This window comes from Salvelinus namaycush, chromosome 15 (genome assembly GCF_016432855.1).
Source record: "Salvelinus namaycush isolate Seneca chromosome 15, SaNama_1.0, whole genome shotgun sequence".
NCBI classification, from domain to species: domain Eukaryota; kingdom Metazoa; phylum Chordata; class Actinopteri; order Salmoniformes; family Salmonidae; genus Salvelinus; species Salvelinus namaycush.
Window position 1 is genome coordinate 26028214 of NC_052321.1, and position 20996 is coordinate 26049209.

Genomic DNA, 20996 nt, shown 5'->3' on the forward strand with positions numbered 1-20996 from the left:
TAGGGGACCACACTGTAGGAAGTTAGGCACATCTAGAGCTTAATTAGGGTGGAATATCACAAGCTATCGGTCTCTTTGGTACTCAATATATGGGTGAAGCTTTAGACTTTCCCTATGTTTTTTTATGTACTTATTCTATATAAAGTCATGTTCTGATGTTAAACTTAAAAACTCCGCTTTTCCAGGCCCAGCTCTAAATATAGACAAGCCGTCTCATTTCCTGACTTCATGCATTTTCAATCCCAGTCTGTATGTAAAAGCCAACATCTTGCGGTCCAATCACTCACAGGCGTTCATGATCATGTCTCCTCGGATCTCAGGCTTCCAGTCGTCCCAGGAGGTCTCAAAGCCCTCGGCGAAGCGGATGCAGAAGTTCTTGAAGTGGCCCTTGCTGACCAGCGACTCAGAGGAGCAGGCGGTGATCAGCGTGCTCTCGATAGTCAGCACCAGGGCAGAGCCCGTGTCAAAGTCAATGCTGTGGTTGGCCTGTGAGGATCGAGGTTTGAGGGTGGATGGGGGAGTAAGATGTTAAAGTTAGGTTACCGGATAAGTCTAGCACAGGGATAACATTAAGGTTAACAGTCAGTCGTGTGTTATGATTAGGTGAAGGGTTACGGTAACATTTTATCTGTTTATAAACATTAAATAGTTTGTTAAGAATTAAACTCAACACACTTAAGGCCTGTTAGTTATCCATGCATCATATTATGATTAGAGGTGTTTGTAATAATTCATGAAATTATATGAATTTATACACAGGTTTGCTGCTAGAAACCTAGTAATGGTTTACTAATGGTTAAAAACGATTTAATAATGGTTTATAAGCATATTGGCGGACCTTCAAATAAAGTATATTACTTAGGAATAGGAAATGTGCCTGTGTGTAATGTTGAAAAACACATTGGCTCCATGGAAACACCCATTTAGTTGATGCATATTTAATGCAGTTGTGACGTTGTGCGTGCCATAACACTCATGATAACAATAAAGTACCTGTGCCAATTGACCGTAACGGTGAGACATTCAACCAGTCAAACAACCAGCTTCATTAAAGTTATGCCAGTTGTATCAATAAAATTGCTGGTTGTAAACTGCCATAACCTGTTATGTCAGCATTGTGTCAAGATTGCATCACAAACACTTATAACAGGTTGTTACAAGTAAAACAGTAATAAACCATTGAATAACATCACACAAGTGTTCACAAGAGATTGAATAGATTGTAAGTTACTTTTCGTGCATATTTTTGCGGGCCTACAGATCTGCTGGCCTCAGCTTCAGAGCGAATGCCTTCGAAACCTGGTATATGTCCTTTCTATGGAGATAAGAAACACAATTATAACTTTGACTAACTTGTAAGAGAAACAACCAGGGACTGTGGATGTAGTCATCAAATTCCAACTTTGATTAATCCTTTAACTATTTTCCACTATTAGTCAGTCATTCACCAATTCACAAATGAAATCTTAAGCATTTATGAAGACATTTACCTTGAATTAATTTTGTAATTTGCTGCTAATGCAAAGGCCACTGCAAAAAAACCTTTCTCCACCATTCCCATGTTTGCTATGTTTCCAAGGATATCAAGATAGGCCTAATTGTATCTATTCAGCTACATACTAATGCAGCTAGCTACACTTTATTAGGTACACCACCCCTTTCACAAAAATGGTTTACTCCTATATACAGTGAGTCACGTGGCCGTGGCTTGCTGAGCAGGCAGACAGGCATCGAGGCATTCAGTGACTGTTTGAATGAACGTTAGAATGGAACACACGAGTGACCTTTGAGCGTAGTATGATTGTCGGTGCTGTTAAGTTCATGTTTTAAGTATCCCTATATTTCTGTTATTACGGGGCTATCACTCAGTCAAGAGTGCGCCTGCGCAGGAAGTCTTGTCGTTGATGGACCTAGCCTTGAGTGTAATGGCTACCTTGTAGTGTGTTCAAATAGTAGAGTAAACTTTGTTAAACTGGAACCTTGTCGTTGTGTCATTTCGAGTTAACAGGTGCCAGGCGCGCCAGTTCCTTATCTTAGAAACGGCCGGCCTCCTGGGATTTTCACGCACGACAGTGTCTATGGTTAGCTGAGAATGGTGAGACAAACAAAAAACATCCAGTCAGCGGCAGTCCTGTGGGTGCTTGTGATGACAAGTCTAAGGAAAACTGCTATCGCAGCATTTGACCACACAGCGTTCCACTCCTATCAGCTAAAAACAAGAAGAAGCGGCTCCAGTGGGCAGGCGATCACCAACACTGGACAATTGAGGAGTGGAAAAACATTGCCTGGTCCGATGAATCCCGGTTCCTGTAGCATCATGTTGATGGCAGAGAATTGGGGAACGTTTTACTGGCACATGTTAGGTCCCTTGATACCAATTGAGCAACGTTTCCATGACCAAAAGAATTTAGGCTGTTCTGGAGGCAAGTGGGGTCCGACCCAGTACTAGATAGGTGTACATAATAAACTGTCCACTGAGTGTATATAACCAACTAAATTTTAATAAAGTCACTGAAGTTATTAAAAATGACCAAATTACTACTATTACTACTCATTATTCTATATTTTGTGTTTTTATAATTGGTTCTGATTCAAATGAACATTGTGACAAAAAATGGTTGTAAAAAAGAATAACCCATTTGAGAAAACATTGGATCAGCTCTTTTGCGAACGAGATGACCCATGATTTGATGATTACTCACACTGTGTGCCACTTTCAGACAAGCATATTTCTTACAATTTAGCTCATATCAATGTAACACACAAACAGTTTCAGGACAAGGTCTGAAACAGAAAAACACAAACAAAAAATGGGTCTAAGGGTCAAAGACTAAATTTAGCACCGTCAGGGTTGTTGTAGTAAAATACACAGTAATGTAATAACTATTATTTGTAATATGTAACTATTCTTAGTAACATTGTGTGTCCAAGACGTGTGCCCTCTTTCTCTACAAGCCCCAACTTGCAACATGCATTAATATACAGTACTTAAAAATTATATACCATTTTAACATGCCACATTGCAAAGGCTTTCTCCCGAAAACATTAGGGTGCAAAATAAAGGACCACATTTTTAAGATCATCCTTCTCCTCCTACCAGTGAGTTGTTAGTGATGGGCAAACAGATTCCAAGGTCGTTGACGGTGAGCTGTAGGAACAGGGTGCTGAAGGCCTGGGCTGAGGTCTGCTGGATGCCCGGCAGCTTGTCCACCACCTCCTTGGTGGCCATGTGGATGTCTTTGTTCAATGCCAGACGCTGCTCGTTCCAGTTGTCGTAGGCTGCCTTGTAGTTCAGCCAGAAGAGTACAGCTGCAACGAGAAAGGAATCAGTGATGAAGTTTTCCATAATGATTTTGTTGGGGAGTTTATGCAATTTAGAGAATTAGATTCCGAGAATCTGAAAACTTAATAAGGCCTGACCTCTGTCAAAGGCCACAGGCTGAGCAAAGACGATTGGCCGGTTGAGAGTGATGAGTACTGCCTCTTTGTCTGAGGAGCCACTGATCTCCTCCTGAAGGGCGTTCCGTAAGCCAATACGAGTGCGGAAGTAGGCCACCTGGTGGAAGTCTGAACCCGCCTCCTCGTACACCTGTGGAATAAATAAATAGTTATATCTCACAAAACAGGGGCAGACACAGTACTTTGTTGATCCTCAAAAGGAGGAATCTGATTGCAGCAGCTAATTGAAACAAACACAACCTATATTAATTCGCTGTAGCCTACCTGGTGCTTGACTATTTGGCCCAGGGCGAGGTTCAGGTCCACTTGGCACTTCCCAAACAGTTTGAGGTAACTGCTGCTGCCGCCGGGCTGGGCTTTACATTGGATCCTGTTGGAGAGCTCCAGCTCTATCAGCCCTGTCTCGAAGCGCACCGCTCTCATGGATGGAGTGGTGGCTGTCATCTGGATTCCCTGCAAACCACAAGAATTCAGGAAAAAGTCATCAGTTTCTTTCCCGTACTGAAGCAATAAGTAACAAGAATGTAAACTGCAGCACATTTCTTGTTTTAAATACTGGTACCTTAAACATCAGACTGAGTGAGTAGAGCAAAATCTTGGGCTTGTCAGCGTCTGTTGAGATGTCGTGCTCATTCCACAGAGGGATGGGCTGCTCTCCTCCTGCATAGACAAACATTTAACCCAAAGTGTCTAAGCAAAATACTGAAACACAACAACAACTTTCAATGTCCTTGTGTTATACAGCGGGACAGACCTGATACTTTCTGGATGACCTCATTGACTTCCTTCATGAAAACCTTCTGCAGGAACACCAGGTGGTTCAGGAGGTCAGTGGTGAGGTTGTGCTCAAAAGAACCAATCTACGTGAAGGGGGATTGAAATCAATGAAAATAACAGAAAGGCCCACAGACTGAATATGCTGCCAATTACTACTTTATTGACAATGTTTCGATTCACAAGTATCTTCGTCAGGCCCAACGGACTGAGTACTCACATCCACAAATATATACACATTTCATCCCGCATGAGCATTACGCACGACGCCAATTTATATCTAGCTCAAATAATATCCAAACAAATGAACAAACAATCAAAATAGAACAAAACTGTGTTGACATATATTTTATATTAATAAAAGGTATAGTCTGCAATACCGGAGCTACTCTACTTGAATATGGCAGCCTCACCTCAGCCACACAGCGCAGGTAATTCCCCTGGAGGTAGTTGCCCTGCTTCATGGGGATTGGGAAGTCGTCAGTAAAATCCGAGTGGCCCTCGTGGTCCTCCATTATGTATTCTCCAGACATGGTGACTGGCGGGAGGTTGAGGTTGGCCGAGGGTGGCATGGCGGACATGGTGTCCACCGGAGACACCTTGGACTGGAAACACAGCTTGTGGTTGGGCAGCTCGAACGTGAACCTTGTCTGGGCTCCTGCAGAGAACAATGAGTTTATCAATACACTCAGAATTAAATTAAGATGCATTGTCAGATCACAAATAATAAGATCCTCATAATACAAGTACAATATCCCATTACCCCAGTCGGAGGTTAAAGTTGGGTGCTAACTACTGTGCCTTCAAAAAGTATTCATAGCCCTGGACTTATTCCACATTTTGTTGTGTTACAGCCCAATTTCAAAATGGATTAAATAGATTCTCTCAACCATCTACACACAATACCCCATGTTTTCATACATTTTTACACATTTATTGAAAATTAAATACAGAAATATCTAATTTACATAAGTATTCATACCCCTGAATCAATGCTTTGTAGAATAACCTATGGCAGAGTTTATAGCTTTGAGTCGTCTTGGGTATGTCTGTATCAGCTTTGCACATCTGGATTTGGGGATTTTCTCCCATTCTTCCTTTCAGATTTTCTCGAACTCTGTTAAGTTAGATGGGGAGCGGCAGTGAACAGCAATCTTCAAGTCTTTCCACAGATTTTCAATGCGATTCAAGTGCCTTTTTAAAAACTCAAGGCATGCTGTCATGTTCCTTTTTCTAAAGGAGGCTTCCGTCTGGAAACTCTTCTATAAAGCCCAGGTTGGTGAAGAGCTGTAGAGACTGTTGCCCTTCTGGCATGTTCTCCCATCTCAGCCAAGGAACTCTGTAGTTCTGTCAGAGTGGTCATTAGGTTCTCGGTCACCACCCTGACCAAGGTCCTTCTTGCCCGGTTGCTCAGTTTGGTCGGATGGCCAGCCTTTGGCAGAGTCTTTTTCCATTTCCAATGATAGAGACCACTGTGCTCTTGGAAACTTTCAACACTCTAGAAATGGTTTTATACCATTCCCCAGATACACTACATGGCCAAAAGTATGTGGATTTGGCTATTTCAGTCACACTCGTGGCTGACAGGTGTATAAAATTGAGCACACAGCCATGGGATCTCCAAAGACAAACATTGGTAGAAGAACGGCCCGTACTGAAGAGCTCAGTGACTGACTTTCAACGTGGCACCGTCATAGGATGCCACCTTTCCAACAAGTCAGTTCGTCAAATTTCTGCCTTCCTAGAGCTGCCCCGGTCAACTGTAAGTGCTGTTATTGTGTGGAAGTGGAAACGTTTTGGAGCAACAACAGCTCAGCCGCGAAGTGGTAGGCGACACAAGCTCACAGAACAGGACCGTTGAGTGCTGAAGCGTGTAGCGCGTAAAAATAGTCTGTCCTCATTTGCAACACTCACTACCAAGTTCCAAACTGCCTCTGGAAGCAACGTCAGCACAAGAACTGTTCGTTTGGAGCTTCATGACATGGGTTTTCATGGCCGAGCAGCCGCATACAAGCCTAAGATCACCATGCGTAACGGTGTAAAGCTCGCCGCTATTGGAATCTGGAGAAGTGAAAACTCGTTCTCTGGAGTGATGAATCATGCTTCACCATCTGGCAGTCCGACGGACGAATCTGGGTTTGGCGGATGCCAGGAGAACACTACCTTCCCCAATGCATAGTGCCAACTGTAAAGTTGGGTGGAGGAGGAATAATGGGGCTATTTTTCATGATTTGGGCTCGGTCCCTTAGTTCCAGTGAAGGGAAATCTTAAAGTTACAGCATACAAAGACATTCTAGACGATTTTGGGGAAGACCCATTCCTGTTTCAGCCTGACAATGGCCCTGTGCACAAAGCGAGGTCCATACAGAAATGGTTTGTCAAGATCGGTGTAGAAGATCTTGACTAGCCTGCACAGAGCCCTGATCTCAACCCCATCAAACACATTTGGGATGAATTGGAACACCGACTGCGAGCCAGGCCTAATCGCCCAACATCAGTACACAATGTCACTGATGCTTGTGGCTGAATGGAAACAAGTCCCCGCAGCAATGTTCCAACATCTAGTAGAAAGCATTCCCTGAAGAGAGGAGGCTGTTATAGCAGCAAAGGAGGGACCACCTCCATATTAATGCCCACGATGTTGGAATGAGATGTTCGACGAGGCATGTACATGTAGTGCATAACAATTATATCTTGGAGATCCAAGGACAGTTCCTTGGACTTCAGTGTATAGTTTCTGCTCTGACACGCACTGGCAACTGTGGGCCCTTATACAGACAGGTGTGCTTCTTTCTAAATGTCAAAACAATTGAATTAGCCACAGGTGGACTCCAATCAAATTGTAGTGACATCTCAAGGATGATCAACGGAAATTGGATGCACATGAGCTACATTTGGAGTGTCATAGCAAAGGGGTGTGAATACTTATAGTACCAGTCAAAAGTTTGGACGCACCTACTCATTCCAGGGTTTTACTTTATTTTTACTATTTTCTACATTGTAGAATAATAGTGAAGATCAAAACTATGAAATAACACATATGAAATCATGTAGTAACCAATGTTTTTTTTTAAACTTCTTATGGCTGCAGGGGCAGTATTGAGTAGCTTGGATGAAAAGGTGCCCAGAGGTGCCCAGAGTAAACTGCCTGCTCCTCAGTCCCAGTTGCTAATATATGCATATTATTATTAGTATTGGATAGAAAACACTCTGAAGTTTCTAAAACTGTTTGAATGATGTCTGTGAGTATAACAGAACTCATATGGCAGGCAAAAACCCGAGAAAAAAATCTATCCAGGAAGTGGGAAATCTGAGGTTTGTAGGTTTTCAACTCATCGCCTATCGAATACACAGTGGGATATGGGTCATTTTGTGGGTCATGGGTCATCCTACGGCTTCCACTAGATGTCAACAGTCTTTAGAACCTTGTCTGATGCTTGTACTGTGAAGGGGGGCCGAATGAGAGGGGATTGAGTAAGGTCTATCATGACCTGAACATGCGCTGACCAGGCGCGTTCATGTGAGAGCGAGCTCTGTTCCATCGCACTTCTGAAGACAAAGGAATTCTCCGGTTGGAACATTATTGAAGATTTATGTTAAAAACCTCCTAAAGATTGATTCAATACATCGTTTGACATGTTTCTACTGACTGTTACGGAACTTTTCGACATTTCATCTGCTTTTTGTGAACGTGCTTCGTGACTTTGGATTTGTTTACCAAACGCGCTAACAAAAGTAGCTATTTGGACATAAATGATGGACATTACCGAACAAATCAAACATTTATTGTGGAACTGGGATTCCTGGGAGTGCATTCTGATGAAGATCATCAAAGGTAAGTGAATATTTATAATGTTATTTCTGACTTCTGTTGACTGCACAATATGGTGGATATATTTTTGTCTTGATTGAGCTCTGAGTGCCGACCTCAGATTATTGCATGGTTTGCTTTTTCCGTAAAGCTTTTTTGAAATCTGACACAGCGGTTGCATTAAGAACAAGTTTATCTTTAATTCTATGTAAAACATGTATCTTTCATCAAAGTTTATGATGAGTATTTCTGTTATTTGATGTGGCTCTCTGCAATTTCTCCAGATATTTTGGAAGCATTTCTGAACATGGCGCCAATGTAAACTGAGGTTTTTGGATATAAATATGAACTTTATCGAACAAAACATATATCTATTGTGTAACATGAAGTCCTATGAGTGTCTTCTGATGAAGATCATCAAAGGTTAGTGATTCACTTTATCTCTATTTCTGCTTTTTGTGACTCCTGTCTTTGACTGGAAAAATGGCTGTGTTTTTCTGTGATTTGGCGGTGACCTAACATAATAATTTGTGGTGCTTTCGCTGTAAAGCCATTTTGAAATCGGACACTGTTGTGGGATTAACAAGAAGTGTATCTTTAAAATGGTGTGAAATACTTGTATGCTTGAGGAATTTTAATTATGAGATTTCTGATGTTTGAATTTGGCGCCCTGCACTTTCACTGGCTGTTGTCATATCGATCCCGTTAACGGGATTGCAGCCCTAAGAAGTTTTAAACAAATCCAAATATATTTTATATTTGAAATTCTTCAAATTAGCCACCCTTTTCCTTGATGATAGCTTTGCACACTCTTGGCATTCTCTCAACCAGCTTCACCTGGAATGCATTTCAATTAACAGGTGTGCCTTGTTAAAAGTTAATATTTGGAATTTCTTTCCTTCCTAATGCGTTTGAGCAAATCAGTTGTGTTGTGACATGGTAGGTGTGGTATACAGAAGATAGCCCTATTTGGTAAAAGACCAAGTCCATATTATGGCAAGAACAGCTCAAATAAGCAAAGAGAAATGACAGTCCATCATTACATTAAGCCATGAAGCTATATGATTAAACTGTCTCTCATGAGGACCGCCACAGGAAAGGAAGACCCAGAGTTACCCCTGCAGCAGAGGATAAGTTCAATAGACTTACCAGCCTCAGAAATCAGCAATTAACTGCACCTCAGATTGCAGCCCAAATAAATTCTTCACAGAGTTCAAGTAACAGTGGGCTCCCGAGTGACACAGTGATCTAAGGCACTGCATCTCAGTGCTAGAGGCGTCACTACAGACACCCTGGTTCGAATCCAGGCTGTATCACAACCGGCTGTGAATGGGAGTCCCATAGGGCGGCGCACAATTGGCCCAGCATCGTCTGGGTTTGGCCGGTGTAGGCCGTCATTGTAAATAATAATTTGTTTTTAACTGACTTGCCTAGTTAAATAAAGATAAAAAATAAAGTTTATTTTTTAATTTTTTAATCATATTAAAAAAACTAAAAAAACAGACATCTCAACATCAACTGTTCAGAGGAGACTGCGTGAATCAGGCCTTCATGGCCGAATTGCTGAAAATAAACCACTACAAAAGTACACCAATAAGAAGAAGAGACTTGCTTGGGCCAAGAAACACGAGCAATGGACATTAGACCAATGTAAATCTGTAATTTGGGCTGATGAGTCCAAATTTTTAGATTTTTGGTTCTAACCGCCATGCCTTTGTGAGATACAGTTTTAGGTGAACGGATGACCTCCGCATGTGTGGTTCCCACCGTGAAGCATAGAGGTGTGATGGTGTGGGGGTTATTTGCTGGTGACACGGTCTGTGATTTATTTAGAATACAAATAACACTTAACCAGCATGGCTACCACAGCATTCTGCAGCGATACGCCATCCCATCTGGTTTGCGCTTAGTGGGACTATACTTTATTTTTCAACAGGAGAATGACCCAAAACACACCTCCAGGCTGTGTAAGGGCTATTTGATCAAGAAGGAGAGTTTATGGAGTGCTGCATCAGATGACCTGGCCTCCACAATCACCCGACCTCAAACCAATTGAGATGGTTTGGGATGAGTTGGACCGCAGAGTGAAGGAAAAGCAGCCAACAAGTGCTCAGCATATGTAGGAACTCCTTCAAGACTGTTGGAACAGCATTCCAGGTGAAGCTGGTTGAGAGAATGCCAAGAGCGTACAAAGCTGTCATCAAGGCAAAGGGGGGCTACTTTGAAGAATCCAAAATATATTTTTGTATACATATACTTTTTTGGTTACTACATGATTCCATATGTGTTATTTCATAGTTTTGATGTCTTCACTATTATTCTACAATGTAGAAAATAGTAAAAATAAAGAAAAACCCTTGAGGTGGTGTGTCCAAACTTTTGACTGGTACTGTAAATTAGATATTTCTTAATTTAATTTTCAATAATATTGCAAACATTTCTAAAAACATGTTTTAACTTTTTCAAATCTATTTAATACATTTTTAATTCAGGCTGTAACAACACAATCTGGAATAAATCAAGGGGTATGAATACTTTCTGAAGGCACTGTACCTGTCATGCCGTGACTCTTCATGCGGCCCATCTTGTACTCAGCCTTGAGGGAGGGCAAAAGGGCTGCTCCTATGGTGATGCCGTCCATCATAGCGCTGAACTTGAGGACGATGGGCTTCTTCTCCAGACCCTCTGGCAGCTGGGGGAACTCATTGGCCTCCACGGGGGTCTGGTTGATGCTGGACGCCTTGTCAGAGGGCTGAGGGGTGGGGGTGTCTTCCCTGTTGGGGGGTGACCTAAAAGAAAAAAATAACATAGTTCAAGATGAAGAAGTTTTGCTTAGTCCATGATGGAAATTCAGAGGAAAGAAAATGGTTTTCTCACTGAAATGCTTTCCTGTCATACTAGACACATAGGTGAGGACCACACTGAGCAAGCAGTTCTGCCTACCCAGCCCCAGTTCTTGGGAGGGGCTCACCTAGGAGATACCTATAGATTTCAATGGGACTCAAAGTTTAAATAATACAATATCTTATGAATAATACAACAATTTCCTCCTAGACTCACACGTTGGACGGCTGGCGGATGAGGTCGGAGATCTGCTTTGAGAGCTGATGGGAGCTACGGACCATCATGCTGTGCAGCGTGGCTGGGTGCTGTGGGATGTTGATCATGATGGCGCCCACCTTGAACACAGCTGCGTTGTTGGTCTTCAGGCCCCGCTGAGCGCTGTACAGGGCCTGGGACTTAGCTACGTTGCATTTCACAACCGTTCTGGAATGGGCGGAGTAGAGTGTCAGGGATTCTAATATGACTGTTTGACAACAGGTTAAGACAGGACAACATCTATAGAACAACAATGTACAAACAGTGTTTGGGTCATTTTTGTTAGACAGCAGGCATACTACACACGAAGAAGCACATAACGACATCCATGTTATGGGGACATAAGAATTAGAGGGTTTTATAGGCTCATCCATTACGTTGCCAAAAAATCAACAATAAATTAGATCCCGATTACAGGATGAATCGCTGCGATATAGCTGATCTATAAAGATACTCTACCCGCCATACACATGAAGGAAGGAACACAGAAACAGGAGAAAAGGACAGTGGGGGATTACCAATCTAACACGATGAAGGACAATAACAAAGCTAGAGCTGTACACTGAAGAAACACTGCGTTACCACAGACTCCAGACAAAATGATAGTTGTGTTTTAACTAGGTACTACTGTGGCATTGCAATGATGTGCCAAGGTGCAGTAGTTATAAACACATACAGAAACTCTTGTTTGGCTGTGCTGGTAGGAGATGTAGGGAAATCCTCCAGTCTATGTAAAACGATGGAAGAGAAAGCAGGGAAAGTAAAAAAAGAGAAATTGAGTATTCACGCAGAGATACTGACAACAGACTAGATTAGAATATCTATCCACCTTCCTTCGCCTGCCAAAAGTATTTCCAGTGATGCCAGCAGAATATTTGCAGTAATTTGAATATTTCTAGGATTTGATTACTGTGAAGTAACTGTAGGAATAACTCATACAGTATGTTGACATACAATCAATGGGACAGTGGGGTAGGAAATGAAAACGTTCCATATAATTAATTTGACAAGTTATCAAAATGACAGGCAAATGAACTAGAAAGGTTATTTTAGGTCTTACAATTCACAGAGACCAAATGCACACTATCAAACTTCAAACCTCAATACAAAAATGCAAATGAAGCAGCTATGTGCCTAAATTTGAGCAGTACTTACTGAATGTCTGGCGTTATACCCTCCAGGAGCACAATGTTTACTCCTCCTATGTGGGCTGATGCACACGTTTCTGTCATCTTCTGGTGCAGTATGTCTGAAAACAGATTTTGGAGTTATCATCCAGATAAGGTACTGCAAAATGTAATACAAAGAGGCAGTGTATTGAACTAGTGACGTAAACCAAGAGCTAATGGTGCGCGGGTCACCGGTTTGTTCACCCGCACCGGCCCGCAATTGTTAATAACCGATCCGCAACCGCCCGACTATAATGTGATAAAGTGAAAATCTGAGGCTCGCACCCGACCATAACTTGCTAATATAGAAAATGCGCTGTAGTCTACAGTCAGAGACAACGTAAGCATTTTTGACAGGGGGTGCATGATTTTATTTGCCTGATTTAGATATGTTTCTGTTTATCATTTCTGACATTTTGGAAGGCTATTTGTTTGTCAACATGTCTACAATTAGATACAAGCAGCTTATCTTCTGTCATTATATGTTGACCTAGAAGACTATATAAACCCTTGCTCACCAGAACAATACCATAAATCGGTAGAATGAATGCTTCAATTCAGTTGAAATCGGTCAAGTTCTCTGGCATCCCTGCTTCTTTGGTATATAATTTTACTGCAAGAAATGCTTAATTCTGCAGGAGTTAACATTAAGGCTATGTCAGAGGTTATACCCCTACAGTTACAGTACAGATTTCAGTTTCAATTTAACCGATCTGAACAGCAGGCTACAGTTCCCTTGACGTGCCATAGCCCTATTTGAAGTCCCCATCGTGTGACTGTTGAATTTGTATAGCTTCTCACAATCACACATAACATACCCGGCAATACAATCATCCTTTATTACAACTTCATTAAATCGCTCCTAAACATGACTTTTCTTGCCCTCCCTTCTCTTTATTTCGCAGCTTTTCTCTTATTGAATTCAACTCTGACATTGTCCTTTTTTTCCCCCTCTGTGGATCTACATTAAGTTATTATGCCCGTACCCAAAAGCATTTGGCAATTGGAGTGTAGGCTATTTGGCACATGTACAGTTAGGCCCTGAAGCTTAGACTTACGCTCTAATGTCAGATAGCCTAAAATAATGAAAGAAAAACCTCAATGTATCAAATCAAATCAAATTTTATTGGTCACATACATATGGTTAGCAGATGTTAATGCGAGCGCAGTGAAATGCTTGTGCTTCTAGTTCTGACCATGCAGTAATATCTAACAAGTAATGTAACAATTTCACAACAACTACCTTATACACACAAGTGTAAAGGAATGATTAAGAATATGTACATATAAATATATGGATGAGCGATGGCCGAACAGGTATGAGTAATGTAGGGTATGTAAACATTATATAACGTGGCATTGTTTAAGTGACTAGTGATACATTTATTACATCAAAATGGTAATTATAAAAGTGGCTAGAGATTTGAGTCTGTATGTTGGCAGCAGCCACTCAATGTTAGTGGTGGCTGTTTAACAGTCTGATGGACTTGAGATAGAAGCTGTTTTTCAGTCTCTCGGTCCCAGCTTTGATGCACCTCTACTGACCTCGCCTTTTGGATGATAGCGGGGTGAACAGGCAGTGGCTCGGGTGGCTGTTGTCCTTGATGATCTTTTTGGCCTTCCTGTGACATTGGGTGGTGTAGGTGTCCTGGAGAGCAGGTGGTTTGCCCCCGGTGATGCGTTGTGTAGACCTCACTACACTCTGGAAAGCCTTACGGTTGTTGCCGTACCAGGCGGTGATACAGCCCGACAGGATGCTCTCGATTGTGCATCTGTAAAAGAGTTTGTGAGTGTTTTTCTTGACAAGCCAAATTTCTTCAGCCTCCTGAGGTTGAAGAGGCGCTGTTGCGCCTTATTCACGACGCTGTCTGTGTGGTTGCGATTGCGTTGTCTGTGGACCTATTGGGGCGGTAAGCAAATTGGAGTGGATCTAGGGTGTCAAGTAGGGTGGAGGTGATATCCTTGACTAGTCTCTCAAAGCACTTCATGATGACGTAAGTGAGTGCTATGGGGCGATAGTCGTTTAGCTCAGTTACCTTAGCTTTCTTGGGAACAGGAACAATGGTGGCCCTCTTGAAGCATGTGGGAACAGCAGACTGGGATATCGATTGATTGAATATGTCCGTAAACACACCTGCCAGCTGGTCTGCGCATGCTCTGAGGACGCGGCTAGGGATGCCGTCTGGGCCGGCAGCCTTGCGAGGGTTAACATGTTTAAATGTTTTACTCACGTTGGCTGTGGTGAAGGAGAGCCCGCAGGTTTTGGTAGCGGGCCGTGTCAGTGGCACTGTCTTGTCCTCAAAGCGAGCAAAGAAGTTGTATATTTTGTCTGGGAGCAAGACATCGGTGTCCGTGACGGGGCTGGTTTCCTTTTTGTAGTCCGTGATTGACTGTAGACTCTGCCACATATGTCTTGTGTCTGAGCCGTTGAATTGCGACTCTACTTTGTCTCTATACTGACACTCAGCTTGTTTGATTGCCTTGCAGCGGGACTAGCTACACTGTTTGTATTCGGTCATGTTTCCGGTCGCCTTACCATGATTAAAACCAGTGGTTCACGCTTTCAGTTTTGCACGAATGCTGCCATCAATCCACAGTTTCTGGTTGGGGAAGGATTTAATAGTCACCGTGGGTACCACATCACCGATGCACTTGCTCATCGAATCAGCGTATACATCAATGTTATTATCTGATGCTATCCGTAACATATCCCAGTCCACGTGATCGAAGCAATCTTGAAGCGTGGAATCAGACTGGTCGGACCAGCGTTGGACAGACCTGAGCACGGGCGTTTCCTGTTTTAGTTTCTGTCTATAGGCTGGGAGCAACAAAATGGAGTCGTGGTCAGATTTGCCGAAAGGAGGGCGAGGGAGGACTTTGTATGCGTCGCGGAAATTAGAGTAGCAATGATCCAGAGTGTTGCCAGCCCGGGTCGCGCATTCAATATGCTGATAAAATTTAGGGAGCCTTGTTTTCAGATTAGCCTTGTTAAAATCCCCAGCTACAATAAATGCATCCTCAGGATATATGGTTTCCAGTTTACATAGAGTCCAATGAAGTTCTTTCAGGGCCGTCGAGGTGTCTGCTTGGGGGGGATATACACGGCTGTGATTATAATCGAATTCTCTTGGTAGATAATGCGGTCGGCATTTGATCGTAAGGAATTATAGGTCAGGTGAACAAAAGTACTTGAGTTCCTGTATGTTGTTATGATCACACCACGACTCGTTAATCATAAGGCATACACCCCCGCCCTTCTTCTTACCAGATAGATGTTTGTTTCTGTTGGCGTGATGTGTGAAGAAACCGGGTGGCTGTACCGACACTGATAACGCATCCCGAGTGAGCCATGTTTCCGTGAAACAAAGAATGTTACAATCTCTGATGTCTCTCTGGAAGGCAACCCTTGCTCGAATTTCGTCTACCTTGTTGTCAAGAGACTGGACATTGGCGAGTAGTATACTCGGGAGCGGTGGGCGGTGTGCCTGTCTACGGAGCCTGACCAGAAGACCGCTCCGTCTGCGGCGCCGTTATTTTGGGTCGCCTACTGGGATCCGATCCATTGTCCTGGGTGGTGGTCCAAACAGAGGATCCGCTTCGGGAAAGTCGTATTCCTGGTCATAATGTTGGTAAGTTGGCGTTGCTCTTATATCCAAAAGTTCCTCCTGGCTGTATGTGATAAGACTTAAGATTTCCTGGGGTAACAGTGTAAGAAATAATACATAAAAAAACGAAATACTGCATAGTTTCCTAAGAACGCGAAGCGAGGCGTCCATCTCTGTCGGCGCCAAACACATGTTACATTACTGTAACTCAGTAATGTAGCCTGTATAAATTGCAAAATAATTGCAAAAGAATGAGACATTTATGGATGTTTTCAGGTAGGCTATTGTTTTCTCTTCACTCAACCCGCCTGCCACCTACCCGCCCTTCATCCACACAATATTTAATAATCCTAAACATGCCCGCCCCACGGATATAACCGCAGGGACTGCAGGTTATGAGTCAACCCACGCATCACTACTAAGAGCCTCACCCTTCATCTTTTCCTTGAGTGTGAAGCTGCCGTGGATCTTCTTCAGCTCTGCCTCCATGGTCAGGCCCCCGATGTCGGCCTCCAGGTGGGTGCGGTTCACCATGCCGATGCCAAACACGATGAGGGTGACGTGCTGTGGCTCAGAACTCACCAGGCTGCGCCGTCTGCCCCCAGCACCTAGCCCAGATGGGGGCTTGTTAGTGGGGGTGGTGGGGTCCTCCTGCTCGTTCTCAAAGATCACCCTGCACAGGGGCTCCGAGGGACTGCGGCCACCGTCTGCACAGATCACACACAAAAAATACTATTAATAATTGATATTTCTAAGTGCCTAGGGGGTAGGGGCTAGAGATGGGTGAGGGAGAGAGAGAGCCTTACCCGAGATGCAGTTCTCAGGGGAGCTCTTCTCCAGGATACCCGTTGGGTCAGAGATGAGTGAGTAGAAGTTGAGCAGCTTGTACATGTTCTGCCAGCACTCTGCAGAGGGCTCGCTCTGCTCTGACACTGTGATGGAGTCGGAATCATCCATTTGGATGGCTGTGTGGTCAGCCACGTCCCGAGAGCCCTTCCGCGACACCTTCATCAATAGATTCATTAAATGTACCAATAGAAACAGAGCATACATCATCTGATAGATCACTGAGAAATATATACTGAACAAAAATATAAACGCAACATGTAAAGTGTTGGTCCCATGTTTAATGAGCTGACATAAAAGATCCTAGAAATGTTCTATACGCACAAAAAGCTTTTCTCTCAAACTTTGTGCACAAATTTGTTGACATCCCTGTTAGTGATCATTTCTCCATTGCCAAGATAATACATCCACCTGACAAGTGTGGCATATCAAGAAGCTGATTAAACAGTATGATTATTACACAGGTGCAGCTTGTGCTGGGGACAATAAAAGGTCACTATAACATGTGCAGTTTTGCCACACAATACAATGCCAGACAGCTCAAGTTTTGAGGGAGTATGCAATTGGCATGCTGACTACTGGAATGTCCAACAGAGCTGTTGCCAGAGAATTTAATGTTAATTTCTCTACCATAAGCCGCCTCCAACATCGTTTTAGAGAATTTGGCAGTACGTCCAACCCGGCCTCACTACCGCAGACCATGTGTAAGCACACCAGCACAGGACCTCCACATCCAGCTTCTTCACCTGTGGGATCGTCTGAGACCAGCCCCCCAGACAGCTGATGAAACTGTGGTTTTGCACAACCAAAGAATCTGCTTGTCGTCCTCACCAGGGACTTCACCTGACTGCAGTTCGGCGTCGTAATCAACTTCAGCGGGCAAATGCCACCTTCGATGACCACTGGCACGCTGGAGAAGTGTGCTCTTCAGGGATGAATCCAGGTTTCAACTGTACCAGGTAGATGGCAGACAGCGTGTATGGCGTTGTTTGGGCGAGCGGTTTGCTGATGTCAACGTTGTGAACAGAGTGCTCCATGGTGGCGATGTGGTTATGGTCTTGGCAGGCACAAGCTACGGACAATGAACACAATTGTATTGTATCGATGGCAATTTGAATGCACAGAGATACCGTGATGAGATCCTGAGGCCCATTGTCGTGCCATTCATCCGCCATTCACCTTATGTTTCAGCATGATAATGCACGGCCCCATGTTGCAAGGACACACCAAAACATGTAATACAAAATGAATACAAAAACTGAAGCTGAAAATGTCCCAGTTCTTATAAGGCCTGCACACTCACCAGACATGTCCCCCATTGAGTATGTTTGGGATGGTCTGGATCGACGTGTACGACAGTGTATTACAGTTCCCGGCAATATCCAGCAACTTTGCACAGCCATTGAAGAGGAGTAGGACAACATTTACCGGCCTCAGTCAACAGCCTGATCAACTCTATGCACTGCATTAAGGCAAATGGTGGTCACACTAGATACTGACTGGTTTCCTGATCCGCGCCCATACCTTCTGTGACCAACAGATGCATATCTGTATTCCCAGTTATGTGAAATCAATAGATTAGGGCCCAATTTATTTATCTAAATTGACTGATTTCCTTATATGAACTGTAACTCAGAAATATCTTTGAAATTGTTGCATGTTGCATTTCTATTTTTGTTCAGTGTACATAAAACATTCCAAAATGAAGACACATACTGGTTGATGTACCTTGGAGGTCCGACGCTCCGAGCGACCCAGCGTGTTGCGTCCCCGGGGCTCCCTCCTACCCAGTGAGTCCAGTCCTGAAGGGGGGCCGTTGGGTGGTTGACCCCCTCCTCCACCTCGCTTGCTTCTCTGAGCCGTGTTCCCGCCGCCGCCAGCCCCACTCCGCCCGGCTCCGTTGATGCTTCCCCGCGAGCTGCGGCTGAAGTCAGAAGAGCGGAAGTGTCGGTAGGGCCTTGCCTTGAAGGTGGGCGTGGGGGAGGTGGAGCCGGCTGTGTAGCGACTCAGCTTGATGTCTGTCTGCGTGGCTTTGATGTCGTCCACCATGGTACTGAACTGGTGGATGAGGCGCACCAGGGCCATATCCACACGCTGGCTGATGGCCTGGCAGGCGATGGTGAAGTCGCAGTGGAAGGTGTTGTAGTGGCGCCGGTTGAGGTCGTGGAAGGCGAAAGGAACGGCCGTGGAGTTGGGGGGTCCAGTGCTGGTAGACTTCTCCATCAACACAGAGTTTAGACTGAAGGTCTCGATCAGCAGGGCCGGTTTGAACTCCAGCGGAGGGAGGTTAGGCATGCCCTGTCTGCAGGGAGAGATGGAGAGGGGTAGAGAGCAAGATTACTTATGAGTGGTAGATAATGGGACAAATAATAACCAGGCATACATTATCTTTATTTAGATACAAGGTTTATTTACCTTTTGGAGCGTTTGTTCTTCCGCTCCTTGGACGTGTCTGAGTCCACAATGTCTGCTCTGAGACACTCCAAGGTGCCGGAGAAGGAGAGGTGCTCTCCAAAATACATCTTGTAGCTGAGAGGAGTGGTATCCTGCGCCTGGATCCCTGTGTGACTCAGCAGAGGCTTGAACACAACCTGTGTGAATTGAGGAAAGGGAGAGGGAATCATTAGAATTATCACAAACACAAACACCCGCACGCTCAACAGGTTACCTGTGCGTCAGCGAGCTGCACAGCGGCGGGACACTGATTGCCCTCCTCGATGTCGGCCATCATTATGTCATCCTGGCTGGTGCTGTGCTGAGAGTGTTGAGACTGTGTTCCATCAAGAGTGTTCTGGTCGCTGGACAGCACCGTGTTGAAGTCTGATGCTGATGGGATGGTGGGGAGGTTACAGGTGACGCCTGAGGAGCAATGGGTAACAGACACTTAGTGTGACCTGTTTTGACATTCTTCTACCGTGAGCTTCGGGGTTGGTTAGCGAGCTGCACAGCGGCTCGCTGACCAACATTCCCCCCTAAGATTCCCAAAACATTCCCTCTACCTGTCTGCAGGCTGTTGTGCTGGGAGCGGTTGATGGGGGACTCCTGGGGTACAGCGTTCCCTCCGCCCCGGTTGCCCACAGCGTTGGACATCCAGTTGTAGAAGCTGACAGAAGAGGGCTCTGACAGCAGGGGGTGCTCCGTCAATACATCTGGGCCCACACTGTTACCTAAAGGGGGACGCAAACATGTAATGTAATGTTGCAGTCCAATTCTCTACCAATTCTCTATCATTGTGGCTCGAAAAGGAATAGAACTAGTATAAATATATATAAGCCATACTTTTCGACAATGTTCACACTTTGGGGACGAGGGTATGGAATTGGAAGGCAACCCAAGTCTGAACCAGGTGTGGGAAACCCTGGTCTATCCCATGGTAACGTTCTAAGGACAATGGCAGTCTACCTGTGCTCTTGGTGGTGGGCTCGTTCCTCTGGGGTGTACCCTCCAGCAGGTTGTGCAGGCTGGGGAAGCTGCCAGTCAGGTAGCTCAACAGACTCTCCTTACGGGGACTGTCCTTGGCAGGCATGCCCACGCGACTCACATGGGCAGGAGAGTCAGCCGCCGTGTCCCCGCTGGTGTAGCTCAGGGACTGGTATGGGTGGGAGCCCTGAGGAAGACACACACCCATATCAATAGTGTGAAAACAAATGCATTCCTATTGTATAATGGAAAGTGGTACTTCCCTGTCGCCCCTGTCCACCCATATATACTGAACAAAAATGTGACCCGATTCAGGAAACTAGGCGTATGTCGCAAGTCACGACTTCACAGGAGAGCCATTTGAACGTAAAAATATTTTTTTATCAATTTTCTTGGGCAGAAATACCTTTTCGAACATGTGAACTTTCATGTGCCTTAATAACAAACTTGTATGCCATCTGTAAATATGAATAAAATTGCTAAAATTACAAGCCTTGTTGGTTAAGCCACAGAAAAAGCTAACAACCTTCCAACTAAGGGCAACCGTGGTATGGCATTCCTGACAGGGAGACGCGTCCATCATGCATGATGATACAGGTAAGATAGCTAGCTATTTTTTTCAGATATTACACATTTCTAATTTTGACAGAAAGTGGTTTAATTTCAAGCTAAAGTGTACTGTTAGCTAGCTAGCTAACATAACGTGGTATATGTACAACACCCACTGAATATGGTTGGTGTCAGTAAACGTATGCAAAAAAGTGTAATGAAATTGTTGCCAGCAGAGTTGGTTAGGCTGTTTTCATGTTATCC

The 20996-nt window shown here is 44.2% G+C and overlaps 1 protein-coding gene across 1 annotated transcript in view; it reads right to left on the minus strand.

The window, feature by feature from the left end:
* The window catches only part of LOC120060368 (transmembrane protein KIAA1109 homolog), a 145935-nt gene that overhangs the window by 44930 nt on the left and 80009 nt on the right, over positions 1–20996 (minus strand). The window contains exons 42-58 of the mRNA XM_039009639.1: positions 20166–20370; positions 19763–19930; positions 19432–19622; positions 19179–19354; positions 18492–19065; positions 16724–16922; positions 16349–16624; positions 12299–12392; positions 11105–11311; positions 10598–10833; positions 4647–4891; positions 4214–4319; positions 4022–4119; positions 3724–3912; positions 3421–3589; positions 3098–3309; positions 288–486 (exon numbers count right to left, since the gene is read on the minus strand). Coding sequence (XP_038865567.1) covers positions 288–486; positions 3098–3309; positions 3421–3589; positions 3724–3912; positions 4022–4119; positions 4214–4319; positions 4647–4891; positions 10598–10833; positions 11105–11311; positions 12299–12392; positions 16349–16624; positions 16724–16922; positions 18492–19065; positions 19179–19354; positions 19432–19622; positions 19763–19930; positions 20166–20370 — 3544 coding nt within the window. The remainder of the gene's footprint in view (positions 1–287; positions 487–3097; positions 3310–3420; positions 3590–3723; positions 3913–4021; positions 4120–4213; positions 4320–4646; positions 4892–10597; positions 10834–11104; positions 11312–12298; positions 12393–16348; positions 16625–16723; positions 16923–18491; positions 19066–19178; positions 19355–19431; positions 19623–19762; positions 19931–20165; positions 20371–20996) is intronic.